The following is a 27906-nucleotide window of genomic DNA, read 5'->3' as shown; positions in this document are numbered from 1 at the left end:
AAAACAAACCAACCAAGACAGCCGTGCCCCGTGGCGTCAGAGGAGGTGGGGACGAGACGCCAGGCGTAGGCTCGCTTCTCTTCGGGCCCGCCCCTTCCTGCCACGCCCTCCAGGGCCACCCTACCTGGCTGGCCCGTGGGGCCCATCTGCTGGGCCAGGATGGCCTTCAGTCTCTTGATCTCCTCCTGGTACTCGCGGAGGAGCGCGTCCTTGGGGTCCTCGTTGATGCGCGGCTTGTTCTTGATGTTTTTGGCCCGGTTGGCGTAGCGCAGCGTGCTCAGGGACTCGTCGTAATTGTTGTCGGCGGGCGACAGGCAGGCCACCATCAGCGTCTTGGTGTTGCCGCCCAGCGAGTCCTGCAGCAGCCGGGTGAGCTTCGAGTCGCGGTAGGGGATGTGCCTGCAGCGGCCGTCCACCAGCGCCGAGATGACGTTGCCCAGCGCCGACAGCGACAGGTTGATCTTGGTGGCCTCCTTGAGCCGCTCCCCCGTGGCGCCCGTCTTGGACTGCCGCTCGCTGCCTGCCAGGTCCACCAGGTTCAGCTTGCCCGCCCGGAGGTGGTCCTTGCCCCGCTCGTCTGCACAGACAGACAGAGCAGGCAGGGCACTAGAGGGCGCCCCGGGGTCAGGAGCCCACTGAGCACGCGACGTGTCCAGGGTTACACCTGCTAAGGGGCGGAGCCCAAATCAGAACGCTGGGCCGTCCGACTCCGGGGAGCAGGGGCCGGGTGTTAGTTTGTTTGAGTGCAGCAGGCTCCTGATGGCTACCCAGCAGCTCCTCCACTCCTCCTCTAGGCCAAAGGTGGGGGGTGGGGGGCATGGCTGGATCCCCAAGGAGTTGATTCGTCCATTTATCAGCTTTGGAGACTCTTGGACCTGGCTCCCAGCCCAGTCCTGCCTCTGCCTTGCTGTGTGACACCAGGGGAGCCATGCGCCTCTCTGGGTCACAGTTTCACACATCAACAAAGTGACAACAGCACCAGCCCCCACTAGGGTCAGTTGTTGGGAGGAGCAGAGGAAACCTGCAGCAGTTTCTTATGGGGGCCACAGCAGCCCGGCACATGGTGCCAAGGTCACTGCTACTGTGCCGGCTGGATGGGCCCTGGGCATGGAGGGTGATGGGACAGCCACCTGCGGCTGGACCACTGGGCTTCAGAGGGCCCATCCGGACCCTCTCCCTTAGCAGCTGTGACACACGGGAGGTCACGTCACTGGACTCAGCCTCAGCAGCCCCTCTCTCAGTGCGGACACAAAGCCAGCTTGAAGGTCACCATGAGGACGGCAGTGACGGCGCAAACACGCCGAGCTCAGCCTGGGCCTGCCCAAGGCTAGTGCTCACTGGCACTGGCCACCCCGTAAACCACCCCAGGAGCTGGAGGGCGACATCGTTCAATTCTGACGTGGCCCGAAGCCCCAGATCGGGGCAGGGAGGCGGGGGCGGGGCTGAAACCGCAGCTGCCCATGTTACACGCGGGCCCCCAATCTGAAAGGGCGAAAGCCTGGCTGGGACGCAGCAGGTGGACGCATGAGGGGCGTGGGTCCTCAGGCTCTTTAAAGAGAGGGGTGGGCATTTGGTGCAGTGGTTAGGAACAAAATCCCATATCTGAGTCCTGGGTTCGAGTCCTGACTCTGTCCTGATTCTGACTTCCTGCTGACGTTACCCTAGGAGGCAGTAGGTGATGGCTCAAGTGGTTGGGTCCCTGCCACCCACACGGGACACCCACACCGAGTCCCTGGCTCCTGGCTTCAGCCTGGCCCAGCCCTGGCTACTGCAGGCATTTGGAGAGTGAACCAGTGGAGCTCCTTCCTGCTCGCTCACGTGCTCTCGCTCGCGCTCTCTCTCTCTCTGCCATGCAACTGATTTTTTAAATTACTTTTTAATAAAAGAGCAGGACAGAATGGGGACCGGCCTTGGGAAAGCTCTGTGTTCAGGTCGTAGGAGCCTCACGCGCGAGCCCCACCCCCAGGGCTCCGCTGCAAGGAACCTGTGTCAGCCACTTCCACCCACAGCCTCATCTACAGCACCGCAGATCTGAAGACAACTGGAGCACCCTGCAAAGGCTGGTCATAAATGGGTGAGAGAAATGCCTGCACTACCCTCCGCCCCGGGCACACGGTGCTGACGAGGGAGATGCTTGCCAAACAGAGCCAAGGGGAAACCACCTGGAGCGTAAGACTCCAATCGTGCCTAAAACGTTCACGGAAAAACAGCATCAAAAGACAAGGCACTGCACGGCGGCGCAGCAGGTTAAGCTGCACCTGTGAGGCCAGCATCCCATGTGGGCGCCGGTTCGAGTCCCGGCTGCTCCACTTCTGATCCAGCTCCCTGCTAATGCACCTGGGAAAGTAGTGGGGGATGGCCCAAGTGTTGGGGTCCCTGCACCCACGTGGGAACTCCTGGTTGGAGTTTCAGGCCCCTGGCTTTGGTCTGGCCCAGCCCTGTCTGTTTGGCCATTTAGGGAATGAACCAGCAGATGGAAGATTTCTCTCTGTGTGTCTCCCTCTTTCTGTAACTTTGCCTTTCAAATAAATAAATAAATCTTTCTGAAAAGAAAACGCGAAGCACAGTGTGCTCTGATGGGAACGGCTGGTTGTGCTGGTTCCCAGAACCACGGGCACTCTCCCCCATCTCTCTCTAAATTCTAAGTATCTTTATTGAGTTTGCATTATTTTATAATGAAAGCAAGAATCATCTTTTAAATCTGTTAAAAGCCTGTTTGCAGGCAGCCTGTCCCCTCCTTCACACACTCCTGCAGAGTCCAAGAGGGACCAAATCACCTGCCCCTCCTGTCCCTGCCCCTGGGAGCACGCGAGTCCCACCCTCCCCAGCCACACACCCCTCGGACACTTGGCAAGCGGCAGGGGCAGGCCTGGGGCCTGGACTGAGCGGGGTGGGGACGGTCCCACCAGCCTGGGCGCTGACCCTGGTCAACCGCCTCTGCAGACCTGTGCTCCCGCCGGGCTGCCGCTGCCTGCTGCTCCGCGCTCTCCGGAGCCCGACTCCTGCTGGGCCACAGACTCGCGAGAGGCAGCAGCAGGGAGGGTCAGCAGAAGAAAACCAGCGATCAGGAGGACCTGGGGTCGGGCTGGGCTGGCGGGAGCTTGGGCAAGCACACCCACAGCAGCTCCGAGCTGTTTTCTCCACGGGAAAACGAGAACAATGCAGCCTGCCCGGCCTGGGACGGCTGCAGGCTGCAACAGAACGAAGCAGCCGAGTGCTGGCCCCGCAGGCCCCGAGTAACCACGCTCTGTCCCTTCCTGCTCAGGCTCTCACAAACTCGGCCAGAAAGAAGCTCAGTGAGACTACAAAGAGAGAGAGGACGGACGGCCTCGGGACAGGAGCCCAGCTCCTGCACCCCCCTGCTGTGCAGCCTCAGCTCCTCAGCTCCTGCCCTGCCGCAGGGGAGCGCCCTCTGGTGGTCCCTCCTCCACAGGCGCTGGACCCGCTCGGGTATCCGCCCCTGGTCCCAGGCGCATACCCACAGCGTAGATCTCGATGCTGATGGTGAAGATGGAGTGTGAGCGTGAGGAGTCCTTGTTCATGAGGGTGTAGCCCACCGAGCGGTTCTTCCAGCCCGTCTCCATGACGCGCTCGCACTGGGCCACGCTGTGCACCGTGTGCATGGACAGCCCCTTCACGTACACACCCTTCTCCGGGTGCTCCTTCAGCTGCGGGCAGGAGGCACGGCTCAGGAGCGGGGTGGAGGTGGGGCCAGGGGTCCCCAGGGCACCCTAGGCCTGAGCTCCACCAGACCGCGCCTGCCCTCCTGCAGCGCGGATTGGCTCAGCTAACGCCCCATAACAGGGAAGGCGCCCGTTCCAGGCAGGGCCACCCGCAAACCTCCTCCTGCCTCCTACTTGTGGGACCTTGTGTCAGTGACTCAGTCTGGACCTCAGTTTCCACATCTATACAATGGGTATGAGACATCATCAATCTCGTCGGGCTATGGTAAGAAACCAGTGAAATAAGGGGAAGGGACCGGCATTGTGATGTAGCAGGTTAAGCCTCCCCCTGCGATGCCAGCATCCCATATGGACGCTGGTTCAAGACCTGGCTGCTCCGCTTGCGATCCAGCTCCCTGCTAATGTGCCTAAGAAAGCAGAAGATGGCCCAAGTGGTTGGACCCCTGCACCCATATGGGAAACCTGGAAGAAGCTCCAGGTTCCTGGCTTCAGCCTAGCCCAGCCCTGGCCACTGCGACCACTTGGGGAGTGAACCAGTGAATGGACAATTCTCTCTCTCTCTCTCTATCTCTCTTCTCTGTAACTCTGCCTTTCAAATAAATAAGAAATAAATCTTAAAGACAAAGGGGGCACCCAAGGCTCAGCATGGTGCCTCTGGCAGGTGACTAAGTGTCCCATAAATGCCAGGTGCCATCCACGGGGCACCCACCAGGGCCACCGCCGTGAAGGTGGTTTTTAGTCTGGGAGCTTGAGCTCCGGATCCCCTCTCTGCCCTCCCTCTGGGGCAGCAAGAATGTGTTCAGCCCCTGGCCATTTGCTGCACAGAGCCCCAGCAGGTGCAGCTCAGGTGGCTGCAGCCCTGCGTGAGGGCTGCAGGTCAGAGAGCTCATGCGATGGCGCCGGCTTGCTCACTGCCCAGGCCACCTGGTCACTTAGCTGCAGACATGGAGCTGGGACACACAGTATTTCTCACTTGTGAGAAGAAATAAAACCACTCCGGCAAGAGCAGAGTGGACTGGAACAAGAGGGGTTTGGCTGCCAATGGCCCTGCAGGCCGAGCGCAGAAAGCCCCACCGGCTTCAGGGCCTCTCGGTGGGGTCGGGGCCCTCACATGGGCCCATCTGCTCCAGCAGGAGGCGGAGACCCAGCCAGGCCCAGCCCAGGGAGTGGAGCTGGCACACCGGGGCAGCCAGGGAGGCACCCTAAAGGCTAAGTGACTTGAAGGTCACAGCCATCGAGGGGTCACAGGTCATGAAGGCTCCAGGGGCAGAGGGGAGAAGCTGAAGCATCCTGCGGGAACTGAAGCCTGAAATAACAAAGAGCCGACCCACGCCCCAGAGGCGGCTGGGAGGAGAGCCCACCCGCACCCAGGGGCAGCTGGGAGGAGAGCCCACCCGCGCCCCGGAGGCAGCTGGGAGGAGAGCTGACCCATGCCCCGGAGGTGGCTGGGAGGAGAGCCGACCCACGCCCCGGAGAGCCGACCCGTGCTCCGGAGGCAGCTGGGAGGAGAGCTGACCCCTGCCCCGGAGGCAGCTGGGAGGAGAGCTGACCCCTGCCCCGGAGGCAGCTGGGAGGAGAGCTGACCCATGCCCCGGAGGCGGTTGGGAGGAGGGTCACAGCGGCAGAAGCAGGAGCCCCCAAACGCAGGTGGAGCCAGCCCTGGGGGCCCGCAGCACCCCTCCAGCTCAGCCACAGTACTCACATGCCTGAGAGGTGCCTGCTGGGATGCCTGCCACCCCCAGAGGCTAGGACCCCGCCTGGCACACAAGCCCCGTGAGCGAGGGGCTCCTGGCCTCGTGAACTTTCCTGCTCTAGACTCAGAACCAGAACCCTGGTTCTGTCACTTGCTAGGTGGGGAGGTCAGTCTGCCTCACTCTAAGCCTGTCTCCTCACCTGTGAAATGGGGACGATAAATCCCATTTCTGTCCAACAATGGATCTAACCACAGCTCTGGAGCAGGTCACAGAGGCCGGAGATGCGTCTGGAGGCCTGGGCGACCTCAGGAGATGCGCCTTGCGGAATGGGTCTCCCAGTGCTCTATCTTTAGGCCCAGGAGGGTTTGTCCCACCACCCACCCACACACACACACACCTTGTCATTCCCCAAGGGAACCCCACCCCCAACAAGGCAGGACTGCTCTGACAGCCGCCCGCTCTGCACACTCCCTGGGTAACTGCTCATCTTGGCTGCACAGAGGCCACAGCTGGGTTGCCATGGCAACCAGTGGGCTGCAGCATGGATGGACAAGGATGTGTCCGTGTCTGTGGGTCGGTGGGGGAGTGTGCAGGGGAACCAGGCAGAGAGGCCCCCAGGCTCTGTTCCACCACGCAGGACCCGGCTGGGGTGCAGGACGAAGGTTTGTAGTGGCTGGGGCCGGGTGTGTACCTCTGTTTCCCCAAATCTCCTGCTGGCCTTGGCTGCTCTAGTCGGCTCCGGCTATACACATTAGCAGACCCTGTGCCGAGCAGGTTAAGAGCCTGTGCTGAGGGGCGTGGCCCCGAATGCAGAGCCCAGTCCTGCTCTCCTGACCGTGCGGTGGGCTGGTCTTACACAGGAAGTGGAGCCTCCACCTCCTCATCTGTTATAGGGCAAGAAAGCACCTGCACCCCCGTATCCTCCCCTGCACGTCCTCCACAAGGAGCAGGTCGGAGCTCCATGCCCCGGGGCAGGGGGCGGGGGAACACCTGCGCCTGGTCACTGTGGTCATCGGCAGCCCCCAGACAGACTGGCCCACCCAGCCTCGGGTCCATGGCCCAGGGCAACAAGCGCATGGGTGCTCTGGATAGCTGCGGCCCTTTTAAGTCCAGGGTCGAGAGGAAGAGGAGGGTCTCCTGCCGCCCCGCTGTAGGCTGGCAGAAGTTTCCCAAGTGGGCAGGGGTCCTGACTCCGCCGGCTGGCCGTCTAGGGCTGATCCGTGGCAGCAACCCCACGCCTGCCTCCTCTCCCTGCCTCCCTGCCTGGGGGCTGACTCAGCTACACCAGGAGCGAGAAGACGGGAACAGCTCCAGGTGGGCGGCCGGGGCTCCTGCGTGGACCGGGCAGAGCACTGTGCGCCTGCGCCAAGCTGGCGGGGGCGGGGCCGGGGATCTTGTTCTGGACGGAGATGCGGGTCACGCGGCGTGTCCTCATCCGAACCAGGAAGGGGCTGGCTCCAGGGGGGTCTCTAAGGGCCCATGTGGCTCCAACTGTTCAGGATTTTTCCAGCTCCTCCCTGAGGCCTGGCCTGCTCAGCTGGCCACAGAGTAGCCGCCAATCAGAGGGACATCTCCAGTGACCCAGGGCAGGGCGTCTGGGAGCAACTGGGGAGCAGGGCTGTGTCACGTGGCCACTGCGGGGTCTTGAATAGCCCTGGAGGGCACTGCAGAGCGGGAAGACAGGCGCCATCAGGGCCCCTACTCAGGCTCCCCATCCCCGTGGCAGCTGAAGGGCGTGCCCTGGGGGCCCAGCCCCGACTCTGTGGCTCCCAGCCCCGCGGCCTCGGCAAGCCAGCTCCTCTTTGCAAGTCTGTCCTCTTGGGTAAAGCAACGGTCTCCATAGCAACCTCCCCGGTTGATGCTCCTGAGACGTCCCCGTGGAGGAGGGCTGACCCCCATGCCACTCGTGGGGCCTCCTGGGGGTCCTCTGGTTGCCTGGTCAGATAAACAGCACCAGAGTTGGGTGCAGGGGGCAGCCAACCAGCATTCTGGCCTCGGATGTGGGTTGGTACCTCTCTCCTCCACCCGGCCGCCCCATTCAGCATTTAGAGAACCTCACATAAGAGACGAGACATGAGCAAGGCGTCTTACCGGGGTGAAGGCCAAAGGGTCTCAAGCAGAGCCCAGCCTGGCCACTCACTGGCTGCCCAGTCCTGCCGGGTCTCCTGACCTCACCGGACTCCCCAGAGGGCCAGCCTGGTTCGGCCTATCTTGATGGAACCCTAAACGCCTCACTGCTGCCCCCTGCTGGGAAAGCTACTCTGTGGCTCACCCTTTAAGGAGAGGAGACTGGGCACAAAGGACAGCAGGGATCGAGCCCTGTGCAGCGGCCCCCGGGGGAGCCAGTCGGAGCTTTTCTGCTGTGAGCGACTGTCTCCCCAGCCTGACTGTCTCCCCAGCCTGACTGTGTCCCCAGCCTGACTGTCTCCCCAGCCTGACTGTCTCCCCAGGCATTCTCTGTCCTCTACACCAGGGGTGCCCTGCGGAGCAGCCTGAGGGTCACTTCACCCCTCGGGGGGGGGCCTTTCAAAGGGGACCGAAGTCAGATGGGAGCCCTTCAGAGGCGGTAAACTGGGGTGTGTCACATCTGGGACCTTCAAGTCAAGACACAGCTGGGTTCAAGTCCAGGTTCGGCCACTTAGCGCTGTGTGACGTGGACACTGAAGCTCCCTTCGCACACTGACAGCTTGGAGATCATAGCTACCCAACGAGGAGACGCTGAGTGCCAGAGGCACGATGGGCCTCAGCCAGCCAGTAAACAGGAAGCGCTTAATAAGCAATCGCCACTATTGCCTTCTTAGTGTGAAGGGCCTTTAGAAATCTTCCAAGTAATTTTTTTTTTTTAGCAGTGGAACCCTTACTTCAAATGAAGTCTACCACCAACTTCATCTATTTCAGCAGATATAGAGGTGCGGTGGGGGAGGCCCACTAACACCTCCCCTGCATCATGAACTCTGAGCATACTCCGAAGTTCAAGTTCAAAGTCCCCACCTCATCTGAACAGCAACCTTCCCACAGCCCCTCCCTGCACCCACCTCCAGCTTCTGCTTGGTGTTGGCCCCCAGCAGATCACGGACATCCTCATTGTAGATCTCCAGGTAGGAGGCCCGGACCAGGAACTTGGTGTTCTCCGCACACTGTCGGGGTGGAGAGGAGAGGCCTCTGAGCCCCAGGCCCACCTGCTGCCAGGCCTGACCTGGCCTGGGTCCTCTGCAGCCGGGGGCGTGGGAGACACCATGGGGAGAGGAGTCCCCACCCCTGCGTGACGTCACCCTGATCGCCCTGCCCACTGCTCAGTGGGACCCCAGCCCTCTCCAAACTGCATAATCTCCGTCCTGCTATTTGTGCGGCTGATATTATGTCCACGTGCTCATGGGAGCGAAAAAGGTCCTCCCTGTGGCTTGGAGCGAGAACCCAAGGCCACGGGTGAGGCCTGGAACAAGCCCTGGCTCTGGGCTGCTCGCTCGCAGGCCCTGCTCCGTGGGCCTCTCTGCATGTTGCCACCAGGGAACACTCACCCTGGGACGAATTCAGAGTCTCAGCCCGGCCCTCCCTGTGATGGACACGGGGCTGTCAGTTACCCCTGCGTCTGTCTCCGGGTTCAGACATAATTAGAGTTTCCCACAGGCTTGGTCCATAGCAATCGCTCAATTACAGGAGGAGCTCGGAGAGTTGCAACCCAGTGCTCAGGTGGCCGTATCGCGTGAAATGCCACCTGCTTTTTAAGAACCAAAGCAGGGCCGGCACTGTGGCTTAGCAGGTTAACCCTCCGCCTGCAGCGCCAGCTTCCCAGGTTCAAATCCTGGCTCCTCCACGTCCCATCCAGCTCCCTGCTCATGCGCCTGGGAAAGCAGTGGAAGACGGCCCAAGGGTTTGGGCCCCAGCATGTGTGGGAGAGACCTGGAAGAAGCTCCTGGCTCCTGGCTTCAGCTTGTCCCAGTGTCGTGACCATTTTGGGAGGAAACCAGTAAATGGAAGACCTCTTTCTCTCTGTAACTCTGCCTTTCAAATAAATAAATAAATCTTCAAAAAAAAAAAAAAATGAGCCAAAGCGGCCAGGAAAGTCATGGAATGGGCATCGGAATGTTCTCAAGGCTGAGGTCCTCTTCTCCCACCGTTTCAGAAACCAGCGCCGGCCCCCGAAGACCCGCACCAAGTCAAGGCCGAGCTCTGCGTCCCACGACCCCTGCCACAGGGCAGAAGGGCCAGGGCCCCCGGGGCCCCCGGCGCCACCCCCCCGCCCCCCACCCCCACACCCGGCTGTACCTGCACACTCTCAAACACGTGTTCAAACGCCCTGGGGATGATGCCTCTCTGGGAGGGCGGCTCCGGCAGGCCCTGCATGGTGAACGACTTTCCGCTGCCCGTCTGGCCGTAGGCGAAGATGGTGCCGTTGTAGCCTTCAGTGACGCCCTGCGCCAGGGGAACCAAACCCAGGGCTCAGGAGAGGCCGAGGCGAGCGGCACCGCCTCCTAACCCAGAGTCAGGGCCATCCCTGGCTCTGCCGCATGACAGCACAGGGCACGGGCGATGAGTGGAGAGTAAGGAAGCATCTGAGGGGCCAGTGCTGTCGAGCAGCCGGAAAAGCCGCTGCCTGCGGTGTCCCGGCTGCTCGACTTCCAATCCAGCTCCTTGCTAACGCGCCTGGGAAAGCAGTGGAACATGGCCAGGTCCCTGGGTCCCTGCACCCCATGGGAGACTTGGAGGAAACTCCTGGCTTCAGACCAGCCCAGCTCTGACTGTCGAGGCCATCTGGAGAGTGAACCAGCAGATGGGAGACCTCTCTGTCTCTCTACCTTTCAAGTAAATAAATCTTTTTTAAAAAAAGATTCAAGGGTTCAAGTCCCGGCTGCTCCACTTCTGATCCCGCTCCCTGCTGATGTGCCTGGCCCAGCCCCAGCCGTTTGGACCATCTGAGGAGTGAACCAGCAGACGAACGATCTCTGTGTCTGTCACTCTGCCTTTCAAATAAATAAAACAAATGTGAAAAACAAAAAAGCAGGCAAGCATTTGGGCTCTGCCCTCCAGGGGTTCACTGGGGAGGGGGAGCTAAGAGCCTGCGCGGGGAGGCGCAGCCCCTGGGGCCCTTCGCTGTGTCTTCCTTGGGCTCACTGAGCCTCAGTCTGCACATCTTTAGTCAAGGGCAGAAACAGCTCCTCCTGCCAAGGCTGCTGGAGACCACGTGGGAGTTACTCTGCATCAGCACCCGAGTGAGGCGTACAGAGGCGCTCCCCCAGTGTCCCCCAGGGAACGTGGCGACAGGGCACCGGGCACGGGAGGGGCTGTGATGGGGGGACCAGGATGGCGGGGCGAGAACTTGGCAGAGCCCCCGGGGGGCAATGATCAGGGAGAACAGGGGGAGCTGGAAGGGCGGCAGGAAGCAGGCGGTGTCCCAGGCCAAGGGGACAGTTGAGCAAAGACAGAGGGGTGAGAAGGGAAGAGCAGGTGGAGCTGGGGGGAGGGGCGGGAGGCGAGGCTGGCCGGGAAGATGGGGGCAAACGGGACCATTTCTACAGCCACCTGTCACTCATCCGTGCACTCATTCCCCCACGGGTTCTGAACATCTCCTCTGTGCAGGCACCGTGCTCCGGCTGGGGACATCCCTGTGACCGAGGCAGACACGGTCCCTGCCCTCAGAGCTCATGAGGTCACAAATTCTAGAACTTCCTACGGGAGGGGGGCACCTTGCATCAGAACGTGGACCTGGAGAAGTGCTGCCAGGGCCCGCAGGACACCTCGGCTGGTCCTGCTGCACAGGTCCCCCGCTGTGGACACGGCAGGGCGTGGCCACCCCCGGAAGTGCCCGTGCGGGAAGGTGGGGCCACCACACAGAAAAGGATGAGCACGCAGCCCTGTCTGGGGGTCACCAGAGGGCAGTGGCACTGTGTCCCCTGGCAGCGGCAGGGAGACCACCCACCTGGGGGTGCGGGCTGTGCGTCTCTGACCCACGCGGCGAGAACAGGGGCACTGGAAGCCTGGGAGTAACATGTGGCAGACACTCAGCTCAGGGATCATGGGATCACCCAAACACGGGGAAGGGACCCCACGGACAAAGAAAGCCAGATGCACTGTCCACCCGGGCGGCCACCGGCTCTCACAGGGGGTGCCCCGTGGGACTGACGAACTGAATTTATTTTCTTTCAATTAATGTAGACTTTAAAACCTAGGCAGTATAACATGGTCTTGCATTAATCACAACTTTATATTTTTCTAATTTTTTTAATGCTTATTTATTTGACTTAGCTGGAAGGCACAAAGGGAAAGGGAGACAGACAGACCGATGAGTTTCCATTCACTGACATCCACAACGACCAGGCTCCAGGAGCTTAACGCAGGTGGCAGGGACCCAACTACTTGGGCCATCAGCTGCTGCCCCCCAGGACGCACATTAGCAGGGAGCTGGAACTGGAGTGGAGCCAGCACTCGAACCCAGGCCCTCCGACATGGGACGCGCCTGTCAAACGGCTTCTCAACTACTATGCCAGACACCCCCTCTGTTTCAATTGTTGAAATTTTAGCATCCAAACTGATGCAAATAAGCATAAAATGCATACTGGATATTGAAGACACAGTATCAAGATAGAATGTAGACTTCATTAATAGTTATTACATAATTAAAATACTTGTTATATCTTACAGAAATAATATGCTGATAATATTAGCTCAAATAAAACATATCATCTATTTCCTTTTACTTTGCAAAATGCAGCTACTTGTAAAACAGATAAGCTACGGATGAGGCTCGCGTGGCACCCATACCGGAAGGCTCGGCTCGAGAGCTGTGCCATGCATTGTGGTAGCCACTAGTCATGCGTGGTTAGCTAAGTCTGGCCCAGTGAAAGTTAATAATTCAAGTGGAATGAAAATCCAGAGGGGCCGGCGCCGCGGCTCACTAGGCTAATCCTCCACCTTGCGGCGCCGGCACACCGGGTTCTAGTCCCGGTCGGGGCGCCGGATTCTGTCCCGGTTGCCCCTCTTCCAGGCCAGCTCTCTGCTATGGCCAGGGAGTGCAGTGGAGGATGGCCCAGGTGCTTGGGCCCTGCACCCCATGGGAGACCAGGAAAAAGCACCTGGATCCTGGCTCCTGCCATTGGATCAGCGCGGTGCGCCGGCTGCAGCAGCGGCCATTGGAGGGTGAACCAACGGCAAAGGAAGACCTTTCTCTCTCTGTCTCTCTCTCTCACTGTCCACTCTGCTTGTCAAAAAAAAAAAAAAAAAAAAGAAAGAAAATCCAGAGGTCAGGCACTGTGGCGCAGCAGGTCAAGCCTCCGCCTGTAGCACTGGCATCCCGTATTCCCACACCGGTTCCAGTCCCGGCTGCTCCACTTCCAATCCAACTCCCTGCTAACGCGGCCTGGGAAGGCGGCAGAAGATGGCCAAGTCCTTGGGCCCCTGCCACCTATGGGGGAGACCCAGGTGGAGCTTCAGAACTCCTGGCATCGGCCTGGCCCAGTCCTGGCGCTGGCAGTTGTGGCCATTTGTGGAGTGAACCAGAGAATGGAAGACCTCTCTCTTTCTCTGTCACTGTGCTTTTAAAATAAATAAATAAATCTTTCAAAACATTAAAATCCAGGTCCTTGGTGGCACCAGCCTCATCTCACTTGTCCCAGGTGGCTCGCGGCTGCCCCGTGGGACAGTGAAGCCACTGCACGTGTCCATGGTCACAGAAGGTCCTGTAGCACAGCGCAGCTCCCGAGCTCAGTGCAAACAACTTTACTTGCACTTTTAAGGTGAAGGGGCATTTCAGAAAGTCTCTGCCATCAGCTGACCCCTCCAGACCCCCGGGGGACAAGCACACACACGGAGCAGGTCTGCCACTGGCCCCGTGCCCCCCCCCCCCCCGCCCTCTGCCGTGGCCCCCTGCACCGCTAGGGACTGAACAGATTCCTTGAGATCCACGGCTGCAGGCCGCTTTGTGAAGGCTGGAAGTGCTGTCCTTTGTTCTAAGTGAAATGGGACTAGCGGGACAGGCAGGGGTGGGGTGGGGTGTGGAGGGGAGGAGCTCAGGGCAGGGCGGCCCCCAGGACGAGGAGGTCAGGAGGATTTAAAGGAGGGAAGAGAAAGAGAGAAGGGGATGGAGTACTTGGGGCTTCAGACAGCGCGACCTTAAGGGAGGGTTCTAGAGTCCAGAGCCACTGGCAGGAGCCCTGCATGGCCCTGCCCCTTTGGTGCTGCTGCCCCTGGCTCAGAGCCAGCCTGAGCTGTGGTCTGCATGCGGCCAGTGGAGCCCGGGAAGCTGGCTCTGGGAGTCGCGACCGTCCACGGCTCTCCGGCCCTCAGTTTCCTCCTAAGCAGAGACGGCTCCAGCCCTCGGAAGCTCAGAGGCTGTTCGCGCTACCTGGTCTCTACCTATGGAGCCCTTTCTTCCACCTCTCATCCTTCAGGTCCCAGCTTGTATCTCCCCTCTTCCAGGAAGTCCTCCCTGCTCTTCTCCCCTCCCCCTATTCCCAGCCACTGAAGCCCAGGTTTGGGAGCACCCCTATGCTGCCGAAGGCCCCCAGGTTTCCCCCACCGACTCATCACCCAGGATGTCAGCTAGTAGCTTAGCTGCTCCTCCCCGGACCACGAGCTTGCTAAGGACAGAGACCCTGAGCCCTTTACCAAGGCACCCAGCATGCACCCCCTAGGATGGGCCCTGGAGTGGAGATGCTATTTAGTCGTGTCACTAGTTGAATGAATGATGAGCGTAGGTGGCACATGAGGCTCTGGATCACCCGTGGCAGGTGTCCGACAGGCTCCCAAGCACCTGCTGGACTCAGAAGAGAAGGAAGAGCTGGAGGGGACCTGGCGGGACTGTCACTGTGTCCCCATCTCCCTCTCTGAGCTGGGGCTCCCGTGGGCCCTGACCAACGAGCTGGCACTCTTCCTGGATGAGGAGGGGTCCAGGCCAGGCCCCCAGCCCATCAGCAAGGCTGAAGCCCCGAGGAGGCAAAGCCGAGGAAAACCAGTATCTTCAGTTCTGCCCGGGGTCAGCCCCGGACGGAGGGAGCGGGGGACGGAGCCAGGCTGCGTGGCTGACCGCTTCAGGGAGGCCGGCTTGGACTCAGGGCTGGATGGCCAAGCCAAGGAACCACACTGGAAGGGGCTGTGTTGGGCAGACTGGACTGCCGGTGTAGCAGCACCAGTGACAGCTTGGCCTCCACTCTGGCGGACTCCAAGGACCCGACGGGAGGCACGGGCAGGGTCAGGTCCAGTCTGGGAGTGGGGTCTGGCAGAAGACAACCTGGCCATTCTCAGCCTCTGGGGGCAGCTGCCCCTCGTCCCCTGGGCAGCGTCCCCAGGCCAGCTCCTGGCCACTGGGGAGCTCTGTCAACCCACTTAGGGGCCGGACTGACTCTTGGCTGAAGGCTTGGGGCAACAAGGTGGCTGCTCTCAGGCGGTCACTGGCCTGTCCCACGGTCAGACGTGCTTTGGAAATGCTGGGCGAAGTCACACTGGTTCCTTCTCTGCAGGATTTCACAGAGCCTTGCACACCCTAGCCTGCCCCGTGCAGCTTCAAATGAGGGGGGCAAGAATGCGGCACCTCTGAAAGGCTCCTTCTCTTTGCCGAACCACCCACAACATCTCACCCCAGCAGCGACTCGCCGAGCCCGAGGGAGGTGTCAAGGGACCGAGTCAGGGGCCCAGAATGGAGGAGCCAGCATCCCATATCAGAGCGCTGGTTCGAGTCCTGGCTGCTCCGCTTTCCACCAGCATCCTGCCGATGCGCCTGCGAAAGCAGCAGAAGATGGCCCACGTGCTTGAGCCCCTGCCACCCGCGTGGGAGACCAGGATGGAGTTTCAGTCGCCTGGGCCCTGGCCCAAATGTCGCGGCTGTTAGGGGAGTGAACCTTCTCCCCCTAACCCCTCTCTGACGATCTTTTGGAAGACGACAGAGCCCTTGGCCAGGAGGCAGGAGGTGTGGTTCAGGCCTCACCTCTGCCAGAAACCCGGAGGGAGCTCGGCCAGGGTTCCCGGCCCCGCTTCCCGGTCTCCCGGGCGTGAGATGCTAGTGCCGTCCCTGTGAAGACCCGCAGCCCTAGACAGCGAGGAGCTGTCGCTGCGCACACACCGAGGGGGAAGGGGGCCGGACCACGGCTGAGGGTCTCTGTCCCTCTCAGAACGAGGCGGGGCGGTGCCGTCTGCGCAGCGGCAGGGCCCCCTGAGACTCCGGCACCGGCCACAGTCTCCCGGGAGGGACGTGAGTGAGGACCAGCGTGGCCCTAGACGCGACGTGGCCGGCGCGCTGGACACAGTCTCCGGGCCGGCCTGGCGCTGTCCGCCTGTGCCGGGGCGCCGCCGGGGACCCTCACCTCCACCAGCGGGTAGGCGATCTCGTTGTAGATCTGCTCGGTGACGTGGTCCGTGTGGTAGGCGCCGTCGAAGGTGAACTGCTTGGGGGGCTCGTCGGCGGCGCCCGGGTTCTGGATGAAGCACTGGCCGCGCGCACAGTCCATCGTCACCACGGGCTGGCAGCTGAGCTCCCGCTCGCGCTGGTTCATCGGGCGGCAGCGCACCACCACTTTCACCGACTCCGAGGCCATGGCGCTGCGGCCCGGGCCCGGGGGCGGGGCCAGAGCCGGCGGGGGGCGGGGCCGCGCGGCGCGGGCGGGGCCTCGGCGGGAGGGGCGGGGCCTCGGGGGGCCCCTCGGGGGGCGCCCCCGGAGGCTGGGCCCCCGCGGGGAAGTGGGGGATCCGCGCTGCAGGCGCCGCCGCAGGACCCGAGCCCCGGAGCCGCCCGCCCGCTCGCGCGTGCACGCCGCCGCGGCGTTCGCGGTTGCCGGGCAACCCCCGTGGCGTCACAGGGGGCGCAGCGCCCAAGTCCGCGCGTTCTCAGTGCCAGAGTTTCCCCTCCCCACCCCCGCCCCGGGCTGGGGTCTCCACGCCCGGCTGTCGGCTCGGGTCTCCGCAGAGGGCCAGCAGCTCGCCCGAGGCTGCCCCCGCCAAGACAGGGACCCCAGGCTCCACCCCGAGTTCGAGGGGCTGGAGACCTCCCGAGCCAAGCCGGGCGACCTCTGCCCCCAGCCCCAGCCCCAGCCCCTGGACGGAGCCCGGCTTCCTCTGCTGCCGGAACCTGTGGGCCGGAGAGGCGGCCTGGCCTGTCCCTCAAGCTCGGCCCAAGCACCCCCAGCCAGAAGGGCCGCTCCGCGCCACCTCCTCTGGGCTCCCCCTGGCAGGGAAACACTGAAATCCGCGCCAGGCAGGCCGCGATCGCTGCAGAGCCAGCCCTCCTGCAGCCCCCAGCTGAGCGGGGAGACTCGCCCTGGGGGGACAAAGACCCCCAGAAATGCAAGCGTAATTACGAGGTGGAGACGCTCTGGGACAACCTCTGCAAAGGGAAGCTCACATTGTAGGGCGAGGGGCAGGCAGCCTGAGACTGGGCCCCAAATACCGTGGTTAAGGATGAATCAGGCAGAGGGGAAGAGGTGGACAAGGGGACCTGCCCAGGCTGTGCAAAGGTCCTGTGGCATGTGGTAGGAGCAGAAAGCAAGCCCATGTTGCCAGGGCATAAGGCCCTGAGTCTTGTTCCTACAGTAACTAGCCACTCAAGGTCTCAAGTGGCTGCACATGGCTGGATCCCACCTTCCCACCCAGTCCCTTTGGGAGATCTGAGCCCATTCAGCACCAACCGAAGCCAAATGGGACAGAGGCCCCCCCCCTCTTGAAGAGAAAGGCTGCACTACACAGTTGGAAGGAACGGGTTTTATTGAGTCCACACTGGGGCGACCCAAGTGGTGGTGGTTGGGACACAGACACACACACACAGCCGTGCTCCATTATTAAGACACTAAGAAGCTGGCATCCCTGGGCCAAAAGCCTTGCCCAAGTGTAACCTGTGACCAGCAGGAGCTGGCCGAAGTCTGAGCTTGGGGAAGGCTGCTCCCTTCCGTGTGCTCAGCGCTCCCCCGAGCCCACCCTGCAGTGGAACACTGACTGTGAACCCAGCCCCCCATTGCCAGGGCTGCGGGGCACATGAGGCTGGGGGCTCCCGCCACAGGACGGCACTCTGCCCAGGGAGGGGACCGGTTCAGTCAAGATGCCTGGAACACCAGTCCCAATGTCCCACTCCCATTCGGCACAAATCAGGGCAGTATCTCCGACTAAAAGAGCCCCGGGGGACCGCCTCCTCTCCTTTGAGACAGGCCAGGGCACCTGTCTTGCAAGAAAGCCACAGGCCCCTGGCCGAGGTCCTGTCCTGGTGCGGCTGCGCACAGGCGCCTCTGCCTTCCAGGACTCGCATACCTGTTACGTCCCAGCACGGCACGGCCCCGCCTCGGGGACAGATATCCGGAGCAGTAACTGTGCCTACACACTCACGACTGCCCGTCGAGCTTACTCAGAAGGGGTGGGGGCACCCTGGATGCCAGTCGCCAGCAGGGCCATTGCCTGCAGCCCCACCTGGGTCTCCCCCTGCCCGCTGAGGCCTCAGCGCCTCTGGCAGGGCACACGTCACCACCACCTCTGCATGAAGGCCTCTGCTCTGACCCCGCCAGCCACGGGTGGTGCCATGTCGGAGGACACACCAGCCACAGAGCAACTGTGGCCTGCAGATCCTGGCCGGCACCTCCCAGACAGCTGGGGGAGCTGGGGCGGGAGACCTCACTCTCTCTCACCTGGCCAGAACTCTCTGGAGACCCCCACCCCCGTCAGGGCCCCCGCCCCCCTTGGCGGGCTCCTCTGCCAGGAGGCAAGTGGGAGCCCGGATGTGACAAGTTGGCAAAGTCACCAGGGAAAGCCCGAAGCCCGGAGCTCTGCCACATCTCCGGGAATCTCGCAGGACAGAAGACTGGCCCAAGAGGCATGGCGCGGGGTGGGGCAGGCAGGAGCAAGGTGAGGCGGCGCCGTGCGCGCGCACGTTCTCCTAGCCCAGGCCCTGCAGTTCCGCCTCGGACTTGGCGTGGCCGAGGGGCCGGAGAGTCCGAGGTGGCCCGGAGTCCTGCTCCTCGTAGGTGGGGTTCAGGCGGCCCATGCCCAGGGGGCAGAAGAGGCTGCGCTTGGCGCCGGCGCGGTTCTCCACCAGGGCCTCCAGGCTGGGGAAGTCTGCTGGCAGCCGCTGAGGGAGGAGGGGGCTTCAGCTCCCGCGCTCCTCCCCACGGTGCGCCAGGCACCAGCCACCTCCTCCTGGGGGCACCTGCCTGCCGCAGAGCCACATGCCACTTCCTCACTCTCCCCTGCCTGCCCGGAAGTACGGGCACAGGCGTCCAAAGCCTCCCACCCCGCTGGGAGTCCCAGGGGCTGGGTGGGCTTAGGCGAGCCCTTGCCCTTTCTGAATCGGAATCCTCCTCTGCTATCCAGGGGCTAGGGTGTGGGAAGGCAAGACTTTGAAAAGCCAGGATTCCCACTCAGGCCCGACCCTATCCGAGGAACCCTCTAGGAGCTCCCTCTGGGGCAGGGACCCTCAGTGACCAGGGCCAAGGAGGTAGGGGAAGGGCGGGGCCAGCCAGTGGGTACCCAGTGAAGATGAGGGAAGGCTGGGCTCTCACCTCCAGGCAGTAGCGGCCTAGGGGGTTGCGGAAGACCTGGTGGGGCACCACGCCGCACTGCGTGCGCACGGACAGGCACCACTGGCCGCTGGCGCCCGGCTCCGGCCACAGCAGGAAGGCCCCGAGCACGTCTCTCCGCAGCAGGGCCAGGGCACAGGTCCTGGGGGACACAGGGCGTAGGCTGAAGGCAGCACCCGCCTCTGGAGCGGCCTCAGGGGGCGCCCCCGGGCAGTGACCTGCGGTGAACGTCCCTCCGGGCTGAGAGCCTCAGGACCCCAGCAGGAGAGGGGACAGAGCTGACGGGACCGGAGCCCTGCGGCAGGCCAGGGCTGAGCGCCTTCCCAGAGTCACCTCACTCGGTCCCCCCGCAGCCCCATCACCAAGGTCCTCTCATTACCCCCGTTTCTCACTTGAGAATACTGAGACCCGGGTGGCCAGAAGCCCCCGAGGGTGGGGGAGCTCTGCCCATGCACAGGGACCGGCACCATCAGGGCGGGGTCAGAGCACAGCCCCTTACTCTGCCCCCACCAAGGAACCGAGCCCCTCCCACCTGGAGATGCCAGCAAAGGCCCAGATGTTCTCCGTCAGGCTGCCCTCGCTCTCCACCAGGCACGAGGGGCCCCCAGGACCCCGGGGCCACGCCTCCCATGCGGCGGGAACTGCGGAGACCACCCAGGGTCAGAGGGAAAGTGGCCAAGCCCTCCCAGGCCAGCCCGTCCTCCACGCGGGCCCCCTCGTGTCCGGGGGTTCCCTGGTCGAGCGGCCCCTCCCCACCCCACAGGCATACCCGGCCATGCTTAGAGCCCATACACAGCCATGTGGCACCTGCACACAGAGTGGAATGCACACACACACCTGGACACAGGGGCGTCCACACTCGCACACACAGGCACCTGCTTGGAGGGGCAGCCACGACCCTGCGTGTCAGCCCCGCGCCCACCCACGGTGATGGACGGCAGCTGCACCCGGGCGACTCACAGGCCTCCCGCGCCGACAGCTGCAGCTGAGCCTCGTAGGTGCAGCCCCGGTAGGCCCCCGAGCGGATCACCTTGCTGCGAATGGCTTTCTTGCGGACCAGCGTGGGCGAGCAGTAGGGGTTCCCCAGGCGGGCGTGGCGGGCGCCCCCTCGGCCCTCCGACTCCAGCAGCTCCTTCTAGGGCACCAAGGGGGGCCCGCGGGCGGGCAGACTCAGGCCCAGCCACGTGAGGCGAGGCAAGGCCTCTCCCGCTGACGGCCAGGCCCCTCTGTGAGCCCCCAGCCCTCCCCCAGCTCCCTAGCCGGGGCGCTGCCTACCCCACTGCCCACCGGCCCCTCTGCTGGCAGCCGCCGGAAGGAGACCAAGGCGTGGACGTTCTGTGACAGCTGATCCCGGCCGAAGGGCTCCCGTGCCAGGGCAGGTGGGCCCCCCGGGGGCTTCGGGGGCACATCCGCCGTGGGTGCTGGGCAGGGCTCAGGCTGGGCCCTCTCCTCGGGGTGCTGCAGGAGGTAAGCCAGCTGGAAGGAGCGGCACAGCAGCAGGTACAGGATGTGGACCTGCAGGGGACAGGCGGCTCAGCGGGACGAGTGTCCTGGGGAACTCAAGCACCAGCCCGCTCGCCGCGGCGCACGCCGCCCCTCGGGCCAGGAATGCCCTGCCTCATTCTTCCTGGGAAATCTCCTAGTCAGCCTTCAAAACCCCACCGCCAGTCTCCCCTGCCAGCCTCCTGTATTCACTCGGCAAGCACCAAGCACCAACCTTGGGCCAGGCATCAGGACGGCCGCAGAGGCGGTAACCCTGGGCTAAGGCACTGCCGCCGCCCCCCCCACACACACACATACACTGCGTGCCCCACCCTCACCCGGTGCAGATCCCTTCAGAGGGCGCTCAGAGCCTGGCCCTGTCACTCAGGAGCGGCTGAGTGACCCCGGCAGCCTGTGGCCTTCTCCGTGTCCCGGTTTCCTCAGCCCCACCTCAGGGCCACAGAAAGCTCCCAGCACAGGCCCGGGGCTTGCATATTGTATGGCACCGTGCAAGACACTCCATGCAGTGTCAGCAACAGTGCACAACCAGGCACCACATCCCAGCCACGCCAGCACAGGGAGCCAGCACGGGGCTGGATGCGCGGCGCCAGTGCCAGGCAGCCTGCTGACCTCCCGTCTCCCAGGGCCCAGCTGCTGTGGCTCCGACTTCCTCAGTCTCCCTGCCTGCACCAGCCCCTGTGCAACCTCAAGCCTGGAACACTTCAAGACCCGGACTGGCCTCTGCTCTCCAAGAACTCAAGCGTCTGTCATGAGACAGAGTGACAGAGCGCGGTTCAGGTCCCGGGGCTGCCGAGGGAGGGGCAGTCGCAGGCCGGGCAGATGGCGCTTTGCCCAGATGAGAAGGCAGGGGGAGACCACGCCGAGAGAAGAGCAGGAGCAATCTCGAGGCGAGAGGCCAGGTCTCCGCCTGCAGGCCCCGGGGACCCCGAGGCCACTGGCTTGCTCTCTGGGGTCCTCTGTGGGCAGAGCGAGTGGGGCGAGGAGCCCGGAGGGGGTGCAGGCCAGCCCGGCCAAGCCCCAGAGGCCTCTGTCCCTGCATGCCCGGCACATCCCCACTCCGTCCTCAGCGGGACCCCCACCCTGGGGCCCAGGCACCTCTCCGGGCTGGCTGCCCACAAAGAGGTGGCAGAAGAGCTTGCTGGCCGGGCTCCGTGGGTTCCGCGCAACGAAGGCGAACTGGCAGTCAGCCGGGCACCAGGTGGAGTAGAGGATGCGCCTCAGGGCGTGGGCCATCAGGAGCACCTGGAGGCGGGGCCACGAGCCTCCATCAGGCCGGTCCCGCCCACCTCGGGCCCAGCCAGGGCTGCCTGGCCCCAGGGATGCAATCCCTCTCTCCTGCCAGGCCCACCCGGTCCCGGACCCCCAGCCCTCACATGGCCACGGACTTGGGATCCCCTTGACTCCAGATGCCGGCCTGTGGGTCACAGACACGGGCAGCGGCGGCAGGCCCCGGGCTGCACACCTGGCCTCTGGTTCAAGTCCCAGCTCTGCCACGCCCCCTCCACACGCCTTGCAGGAGTACAAGTGACAGGGCTCAGGGCGGGGACAATGCTAGTCCCTCTCTCACGGGCAGTGACTCCTGCGGCCATGGGGGGCACAGTTAGGGTCCATCCTGTACCAGGAGAACGGTGAGCAGTGGGGGCACCTCCAGCCCAAACCAGGCCCTTTCCCCCACCCCCGCCCCCTGCCCCCCCACTCCCAGGCTCCTGGGGGGGCTGGCCCTGCTGCCTACAAGGCCTGGGCAGAACTTCCCTGAGTGCGCCCTGGCGTGGGCCCCAGAGGCTGGGCCGCAGGGAAGTGCTGGGGCTGGGTGGGGGCCAGGCCAGGTGGAGGGGAGCCCCTGTGTAGCCCTCACCTGGCCCCCAAATGCTCCTACCTCACCCTCCCCGCTGTAGATCTTCAGTCCCTGGAGGCTGAATTTCAGGATGACGGCCCGGCGGCGCGGACAGTCCTGGGTGGAGAGAGCCGGCGGGGCAGGCATTACCTCCCAGGCCAGCCTCGGTGCCGCTCACCAGGGCCTGGTGGACCAAGGCCCACCACCCCTGGCCAGTGGTCCCCCCGGGAGCCATGGAAAGGTGGGTGGCTCCTGGCAGACAACACCCATCAGGGCCACAGCTGGCCATGTTGTGACTGTCTCCCCATCTCCCCAGCTCTGCTGCCAGCCGTGGAGCGCAGCCCCAAGGAAGGGGGTCCTGGGCAGAAGGGACAGGGTTCCAGGAGCTGGGGAGGGGTCCTCATGGGGCTCCCTGGGGGCAGCTGGCCTCAGGGCTCAGTCCCCACACGGCAATCCAAGACCGCGGCCCCCCACAGGGATGCACCCTCCCCAGCCCCAGCGCCTCCACCTTCAGTGTCCACAGCTGCTGCTGCACCAGCCACACGCTCTCCTGGGTGTCCAGGTCGTCCACGGGGAAGGAGCCCACGTACTGCTCGGCGGTGGGGTGGGAGGGAGGAAGGCGGGGGAGTCAGGCCCACAGCCCCTGACCACCCTTCTCCAGATCCAAAGCCTCCCCCCACCCCAGACACATGCTGTGCTCAGCCAGGCAAGCTGGGGACGGTGGCAGAGCCTGCACCGGGAGCCCAGCGCTCTGCCCATCTCCTGCGGGTCCCCTCCCTCACACACACACACTGCGAAGCCAGGGGCAAGGAAGGGAGACGGGAAGTAGCTCCTCCCATCCAGGGGCCACCCCCAGAGAGCACCCGGGCTGGGGCCGCCCCACCCACCTGGGCAAACTTGGTGATGCACCTGGGCCGGTACGGGGCAGGCCCGCAGTCAGAGGCCCTCCGGCCGCCCGCCCCTGCCCTCTGCATGGCCCCGAGGGTGCCCAGCTTCAAGGTCCACAGGAAGAAAGGCTGCAGGAAGCAAGGGGCAAGGGCGGTTTCCGGACAGGCGAGCCGCAGCGCTTCCGGTCTGAGGCTGGCGAGCTCCCTCGCGCCTTTCACTCCATCTGACGATCCCTACCGAGCACCAGGCTCTGGGGACGTAGCCTTGAAAACACAGCGGCTGCTCTGCCTGCCTTTGTCATGGGGACAAAGACACGGAACTAAATGCTGGGCGCTGTGACAGGTGGAACGTGCCGGTACCCTGGGAGGGGGTGGGCTTTGGGTGAAGACCTGAAGATGGGGCTGCTCGCTCATTCGCTCATCAAACGCCAACCCCAGCAAGGTCAGAGCTGAATCGGACAGGGGCCCTGCTGCCGGGTGGTGGAAGTCAGGGTGCAGACTGGAACCAACGGGTGCAACGTGTCAGAGGGAAGGGACGGCAGCCTGGGGAGGCACCAAGGGCGAGGGGTGCCAGGCTGCGGAGGCGCCAAGCCAGGCGGGCAGCTGGGGCCCAGGCCGACCTGGCCCCAGCAGCAGACCAGATCTGATTTGGGGTCAGTCTTAGGGGCCGGACTGGGGAATTCCAGCTCTGCCTGGTGGGTAGTGGGGAGCCATAACAGGTTCCAGAGCAAGAGCAGCCCCTGGGGGTGGCCATGAGCTAGGTGACCACAGCCCTGTGGCTGAGAGCCTGTTTCACAGGCCCCTGCTTATCTGCCCAGCCTGACCCCGGCTCTCTCCAGAAATCCACAGCAGACCATAAACCCAGAACCCACCGAGAGTGCAATGACACGGCATCGGGGTGTGGAGAAGGTGGACGGCACCTGGGGGGCTGAGGAATGTGGCCCCCAGTCCCAGCCTTGCCCTTGGTCACCTGCTCCCTCAGCCTCCCCTGGGGCCACCCCAAACACCCCCCTCAGGGACCCAGAGCCTGCTGTCCAGGAGGGGCTCGGCGGGGGGGAGCAGTTCCAACCGCGTCAGTCCCCCCTTGCCAAGGCCACGCCGACAGGTGACCGCCTGGTCCCGGAGGGCGTGGCAGTGGGGGCCATGATTCAGCCAGGAGCGGGTCTGAGTCCCGAGTGTGCCCAGCCTCCGCCTGCCCTCGACCTTCCCTGCCAGGCTCAGCCTGGGGGGAGGCACCACTGTGATGCGTGGCTTCCATCGAGCAGCCAGCCAGGCACGCGGCGGGCAGTCAGGTGCGCGGTCCCCGGGAGCCCTCCGGGGTCCCCCTCCCGGCTGTCTCCCCTGGCTCTCCTGGCCCCCTGACCCCGGCCATTGTTCACATCGTGTCTCCCACCTACTGCACAGCCGATGTTCAAATAAAGCCACGTCAGCTGTGCCACCAGCACACAGGCCACGCGATGCCCAGCCCAGGTGGGCAGATGGGGACTTCCAGCCAAGGCGCGTCTGACTGCACGGCGCACCCAGGGGCTGGGATGGCAGCCAGGAGGCCGAGACGACCAAAGAAGCAAGGTGCAAACGGGGGAGGGGGACACAGGCAGACACAGCAGCTGCGGCTCCAGTATCCCAGCCTGGGGGTGGGGAGGGGACGCCAGGCCACAGGCTCCTCGCTCAACCCACCCCCCCACCCCACCCCCACCCCCGGCCCCTGGGCCTCAGCCCCCTTGGACACTGGCTGCTGCCCCCTCCCCCATCTCTCCCCCAAGGCTTCAGGACACCAAGCCTTTCTGCCCAAGACCTGGAGCTAGGGGTGCCCAGGGGAACCAGGGGGCACCAGCCTAACCCTGGAAACAGCGCTGCTTGCCCCTGCAGCCACAAACGCCGGCTTAGGTTTGAGCTTTTACAGAGGCGCCTGGTGGCACAGGGGTCACGTTTGCAGGCAGCCCGGGGCTCCCTTGTGGTTGAGGTCTGCCAGGTGGCCCAGCTCAGGGACAGACGACTCCCCTGCGGGGCAGGCTCCGAGGCCCCTCTGCTGCACGGAACTGTATCTGCGCTGACGCAGGGCGGGGAAGGCAGCTACCTGGTCATAGTCCCACGGGGTAATCCCGGAGCTGGCGGCAAGGCCAGCCCTCCGGCCCTCCCAGGGGGCAGGGGTCCGCGGCGGGAGTCCAATGCGTCCCAGGGGGCAGGGGTCCGCGGCGGGAGTCCAATGCGTCCCAGGGGGCAGGGGTCCGCGGCGGGATTCCAATGCGTCCCAGGGGGCAGGGGTCCGCGGCGGGAGTCCAATGCGTCCCAGGTGGCAGGGGTCCGCGGCGGGAGTTCGCTGCGTCCCAGCCTGTCTAGGAGGGGGTGAGGCGAGGGAGCAGGGACAGGCTTCGGGGAGCCCGGTGGCCCCGGGCACGGACCTCCCCGGCCAACGCCAGCTTCCCCCCTCTGGCCGGACGGCCTGCGGTCGCCCCATCACCCACTCGTGCCACCCCCATGCGCCCCGGAGGCTGAGGTCCACGCAGCCAGGGGTCAGGGACGTGGGCTGCGGGGTCCATCACGATCGGCTGATGGGACCTCGGACAAGTCACACTCGCCGCCTCCCGTTCCTCAGCTCGGGGGTGGCCCAAGTCCCCGCCTCCGAGGACACGCAAGCTGGGGGCGGGGGCGGGAGTCAGCGACGGGAGAACCGCGAGAGGTGCGTGCGCCGGAGCTGCGGGGGTGCGACGCTCGCCCCAGACCCGGGCTGAGCTGCGAGAGCCGAGGCCACGCGGGGGAGCAGCGGCCCGCGCTGCTGCGCCACCCGCGCACCCCCGGCGTGGGCTGTCTGCGCCGCCGCCTCTAAGCTGGCGAGCGCGACCCCGGCCACCCTGAGTCCCCGCCGAGGAGCAAGACGCCCGAGGAGGCGACGGGAGACACCGGGGCCGGCGGCGGGGGCCCGGGGGCCTCTCGCTCCCTGAGACCCTCCCCGATCTCCGCGCCGCAGACCGAACCCACTCACCGCGGCAGCCCTGTCGTGGCGCGTCCCGTCCCGCAGCTCCAGCTCCCGACCCCTGCGCGTCCCCCGCGCTGCTGCGCCCGGGCGCCCGCCCCGCGCGCCCCCCACGTGGCCGCGAGCGCAGACCCTCGGCATCACCTGGCGGCGGCGCCCGGCCGCGCTCGCCTATCAGAGCCCGTGGAGCCGCGCCGCTCGGCCGCGCCGCCCAATCAGCGGTCGCGAGGGGGCCTTGACACCGCCCACACCGACCCGTGCTCCCCCTTAAAGGGCCGAAGCGGGTGCCAGAGCCCCCCGCCCCGAGGGCTCCTCTTGCGGGGCCGCGGGCCTGGGGTCCCCTGAGCCTGTGTCGTCCGCGGCCCCTCCTGCCCCTGGCTGGTTTCTTCTCGCCCTCCGAGCGCCGGCTTCCGTGGCGCCTCCTCCGAGAAGCCTTACCGGACCACCAGTCAGCCCTCTCCCACTCCCTACGGAGCCCTCGCGACTCGCTCCCTTGCTTCCTGACCCTTCTCTCGATAGAGCGCGAGCGGCGCCGGACAGCAGGGCCTCCGTCCCCGGGGCGCGGGGCAGAGTCCGGCTCCTAGGAGGCGTCCAGTGGTGGCCGTTGTGACCCCTCTGGCGGGGGGCGCGGGGCGCGCATCCTCTGCCTCATTCTGCCCCTCCTCCCCGGGCCAGTCTCTGGTGCACGCGGAGTGACCCTGCCCCCGGGTTACCCGGAAATCCGCAGGGAAGCGGGGGGACGGGCTCCCCGGAGGTGCCTGTGGTGCGTATGACGCCTGCACCCCGCCAACACGGGAAATGGCAGGTGCACCGCAGGGCCCGCCGCGGGAGGCGGCAGGTGGCGCAAAGGCCGAGCCGGGTGCGAAGGGGCCGAGAGGTTCCGGGCAGCCGCCCAGGCATTCCCTGTGCCCTGTGCCTTCCCACCAAGGGACGGCGCGCGAGCCCCGCGACCTCAGTGCCCGAGCGCCTCTCTGGGAGCCCCAGGCGCTGTCCTGGCTGTGATGCCCGAGTGTGGACCGAGTTGCCCGTGTCAGGTGCACCGGGAAAGCCTTCATGGGGCTGCCTGAAGCCTCAGGGACAGAGGGAAGAAGGTGATTTACAAGCTGGTCCTGCTCTCCGACTCCCAAGCGATGACCCTCAGCGCTCACAGAGCAGAGGGCGATGCCTACCTTTCCCCAAAAACCTGCCCGCGTCCCACGTCCCACCAGCTCCCTGCTAGTGCGCCGGGGCGAGGGGGAGGGGCAGTGGATGAATGCCCAAGCTTTTGGGTTAGAAGTTCCATACTGGGGCCCGTGTCGCAGCACAGTGGGTTAAGCTCAGCTTCCGATCCAGCTCTCTGCAGTGGCCTGGGAAAGCAGCAGAAGATGGCCCAAGTCCTTGGGCCCCTGCACCTGCGTGGGAGACCTGGAAGAAGCTCCTGGCTACAGATTGGCTCATCTCCAGCTGTTGTGGCCTTTTGGGGAGTGAACCAGCACATGGAAGATGGATTTCTCTCTCTCACTTTCAAATACATGAATTTTTTTTTTTAAATGAAGTAAGGCTTCACTACTCACCTGGACTATTCCCCCAAGTTCAGTGGAGCTTCTACCAGGAATGTAGCCTTAAGGGTTCATTGGAGGAACGAGCTCAAAGGTACCAGACCTCCCGGGGGTCAGCCAGCCCCTGGGCAGGTCAGCCCAGCTGCACTGCGGACAATGGCATCTGTCGGTCACGGCCGCATCATTTGCCACACGTGGCTCATCTCAGCTTCCTGACAGCACTGCCTCGAGACCCAGCAGTGCAGGACCCCGGCCGCTGGGTCAGTGGCTCACTGCAGTAGGAAGCCCAAAGGCGTTGCCCCTGTGAGGCAG

At 64.3% G+C, this 27906-nt stretch overlaps 2 protein-coding genes across 30 annotated transcripts in view; both read right to left on the bottom strand.

Annotated features, from left to right (window-relative positions):
• KIF17 (kinesin family member 17) overlaps nucleotides 1-16108 on the bottom strand; it is a 43675-nt gene extending 27567 nt beyond the window's left edge. For 10 of the 22 annotated variants that reach the window (XM_070079169.1, XM_070079173.1, XM_070079171.1 and 7 more), the window contains exons 1-5: nucleotides 15670-16107; nucleotides 9644-9790; nucleotides 8413-8514; nucleotides 3479-3668; nucleotides 125-664 (exon numbers count right to left, since the gene is read on the bottom strand). In XM_070079169.1, coding sequence (XP_069935270.1) covers nucleotides 125-664; nucleotides 3479-3668; nucleotides 8413-8514; nucleotides 9644-9790; nucleotides 15670-15900 — 1210 coding nt within the window. In that variant the 5' untranslated portion in view covers nucleotides 15901-16107. Of the gene's footprint in view, nucleotides 1-124; nucleotides 665-3478; nucleotides 3669-8412; nucleotides 8515-9643; nucleotides 9791-15669 lie in introns of all 22 variants that reach the window. The other 12 variants (XM_070079182.1, XM_070079184.1, XM_070079183.1 and 9 more) reach the window with 6 other exon arrangements.
• Nucleotides 16109-17044: 936 nt separating this feature from the next.
• SH2D5 (SH2 domain containing 5) lies at nucleotides 17045-27906 on the bottom strand. 8 transcript variants are annotated; one of them, XM_070079192.1, is made up of 11 exons: nucleotides 26066-26976; nucleotides 25160-25414; nucleotides 23083-23211; nucleotides 22704-22784; nucleotides 22238-22312; nucleotides 21457-21603; nucleotides 20134-20373; nucleotides 19819-19990; nucleotides 19391-19499; nucleotides 18841-19000; nucleotides 17045-18410 (listed from the first exon to the last, which is right to left on the bottom strand). In XM_070079192.1, the coding sequence occupies exons 1-11, from the start codon at nucleotides 26195-26197 to the stop codon at nucleotides 18219-18221; spliced, it is 1692 nt and encodes a 563-aa protein (XP_069935293.1). In that variant the 5' UTR covers nucleotides 26198-26976; the 3' UTR covers nucleotides 17045-18218. The 8 variants fall into 8 exon arrangements, with proteins under 8 accessions (XP_069935293.1, XP_069935294.1, XP_017201983.3 ...); XM_070079193.1 differs by having other exon boundaries at nucleotides 19819-19993; nucleotides 20146-20373; XM_017346494.3 differs by having other exon boundaries at nucleotides 19819-19993; nucleotides 26066-26970.

This window comes from Oryctolagus cuniculus, chromosome 7 (assembly GCF_964237555.1).
Source record: "Oryctolagus cuniculus chromosome 7, mOryCun1.1, whole genome shotgun sequence".
NCBI lineage: Eukaryota > Metazoa > Chordata > Mammalia > Lagomorpha > Leporidae > Oryctolagus > Oryctolagus cuniculus.
The sequence above is the reverse complement of the archived record's forward strand: the minus strand, read 5'-3'. Positions and strand labels throughout refer to the sequence as shown.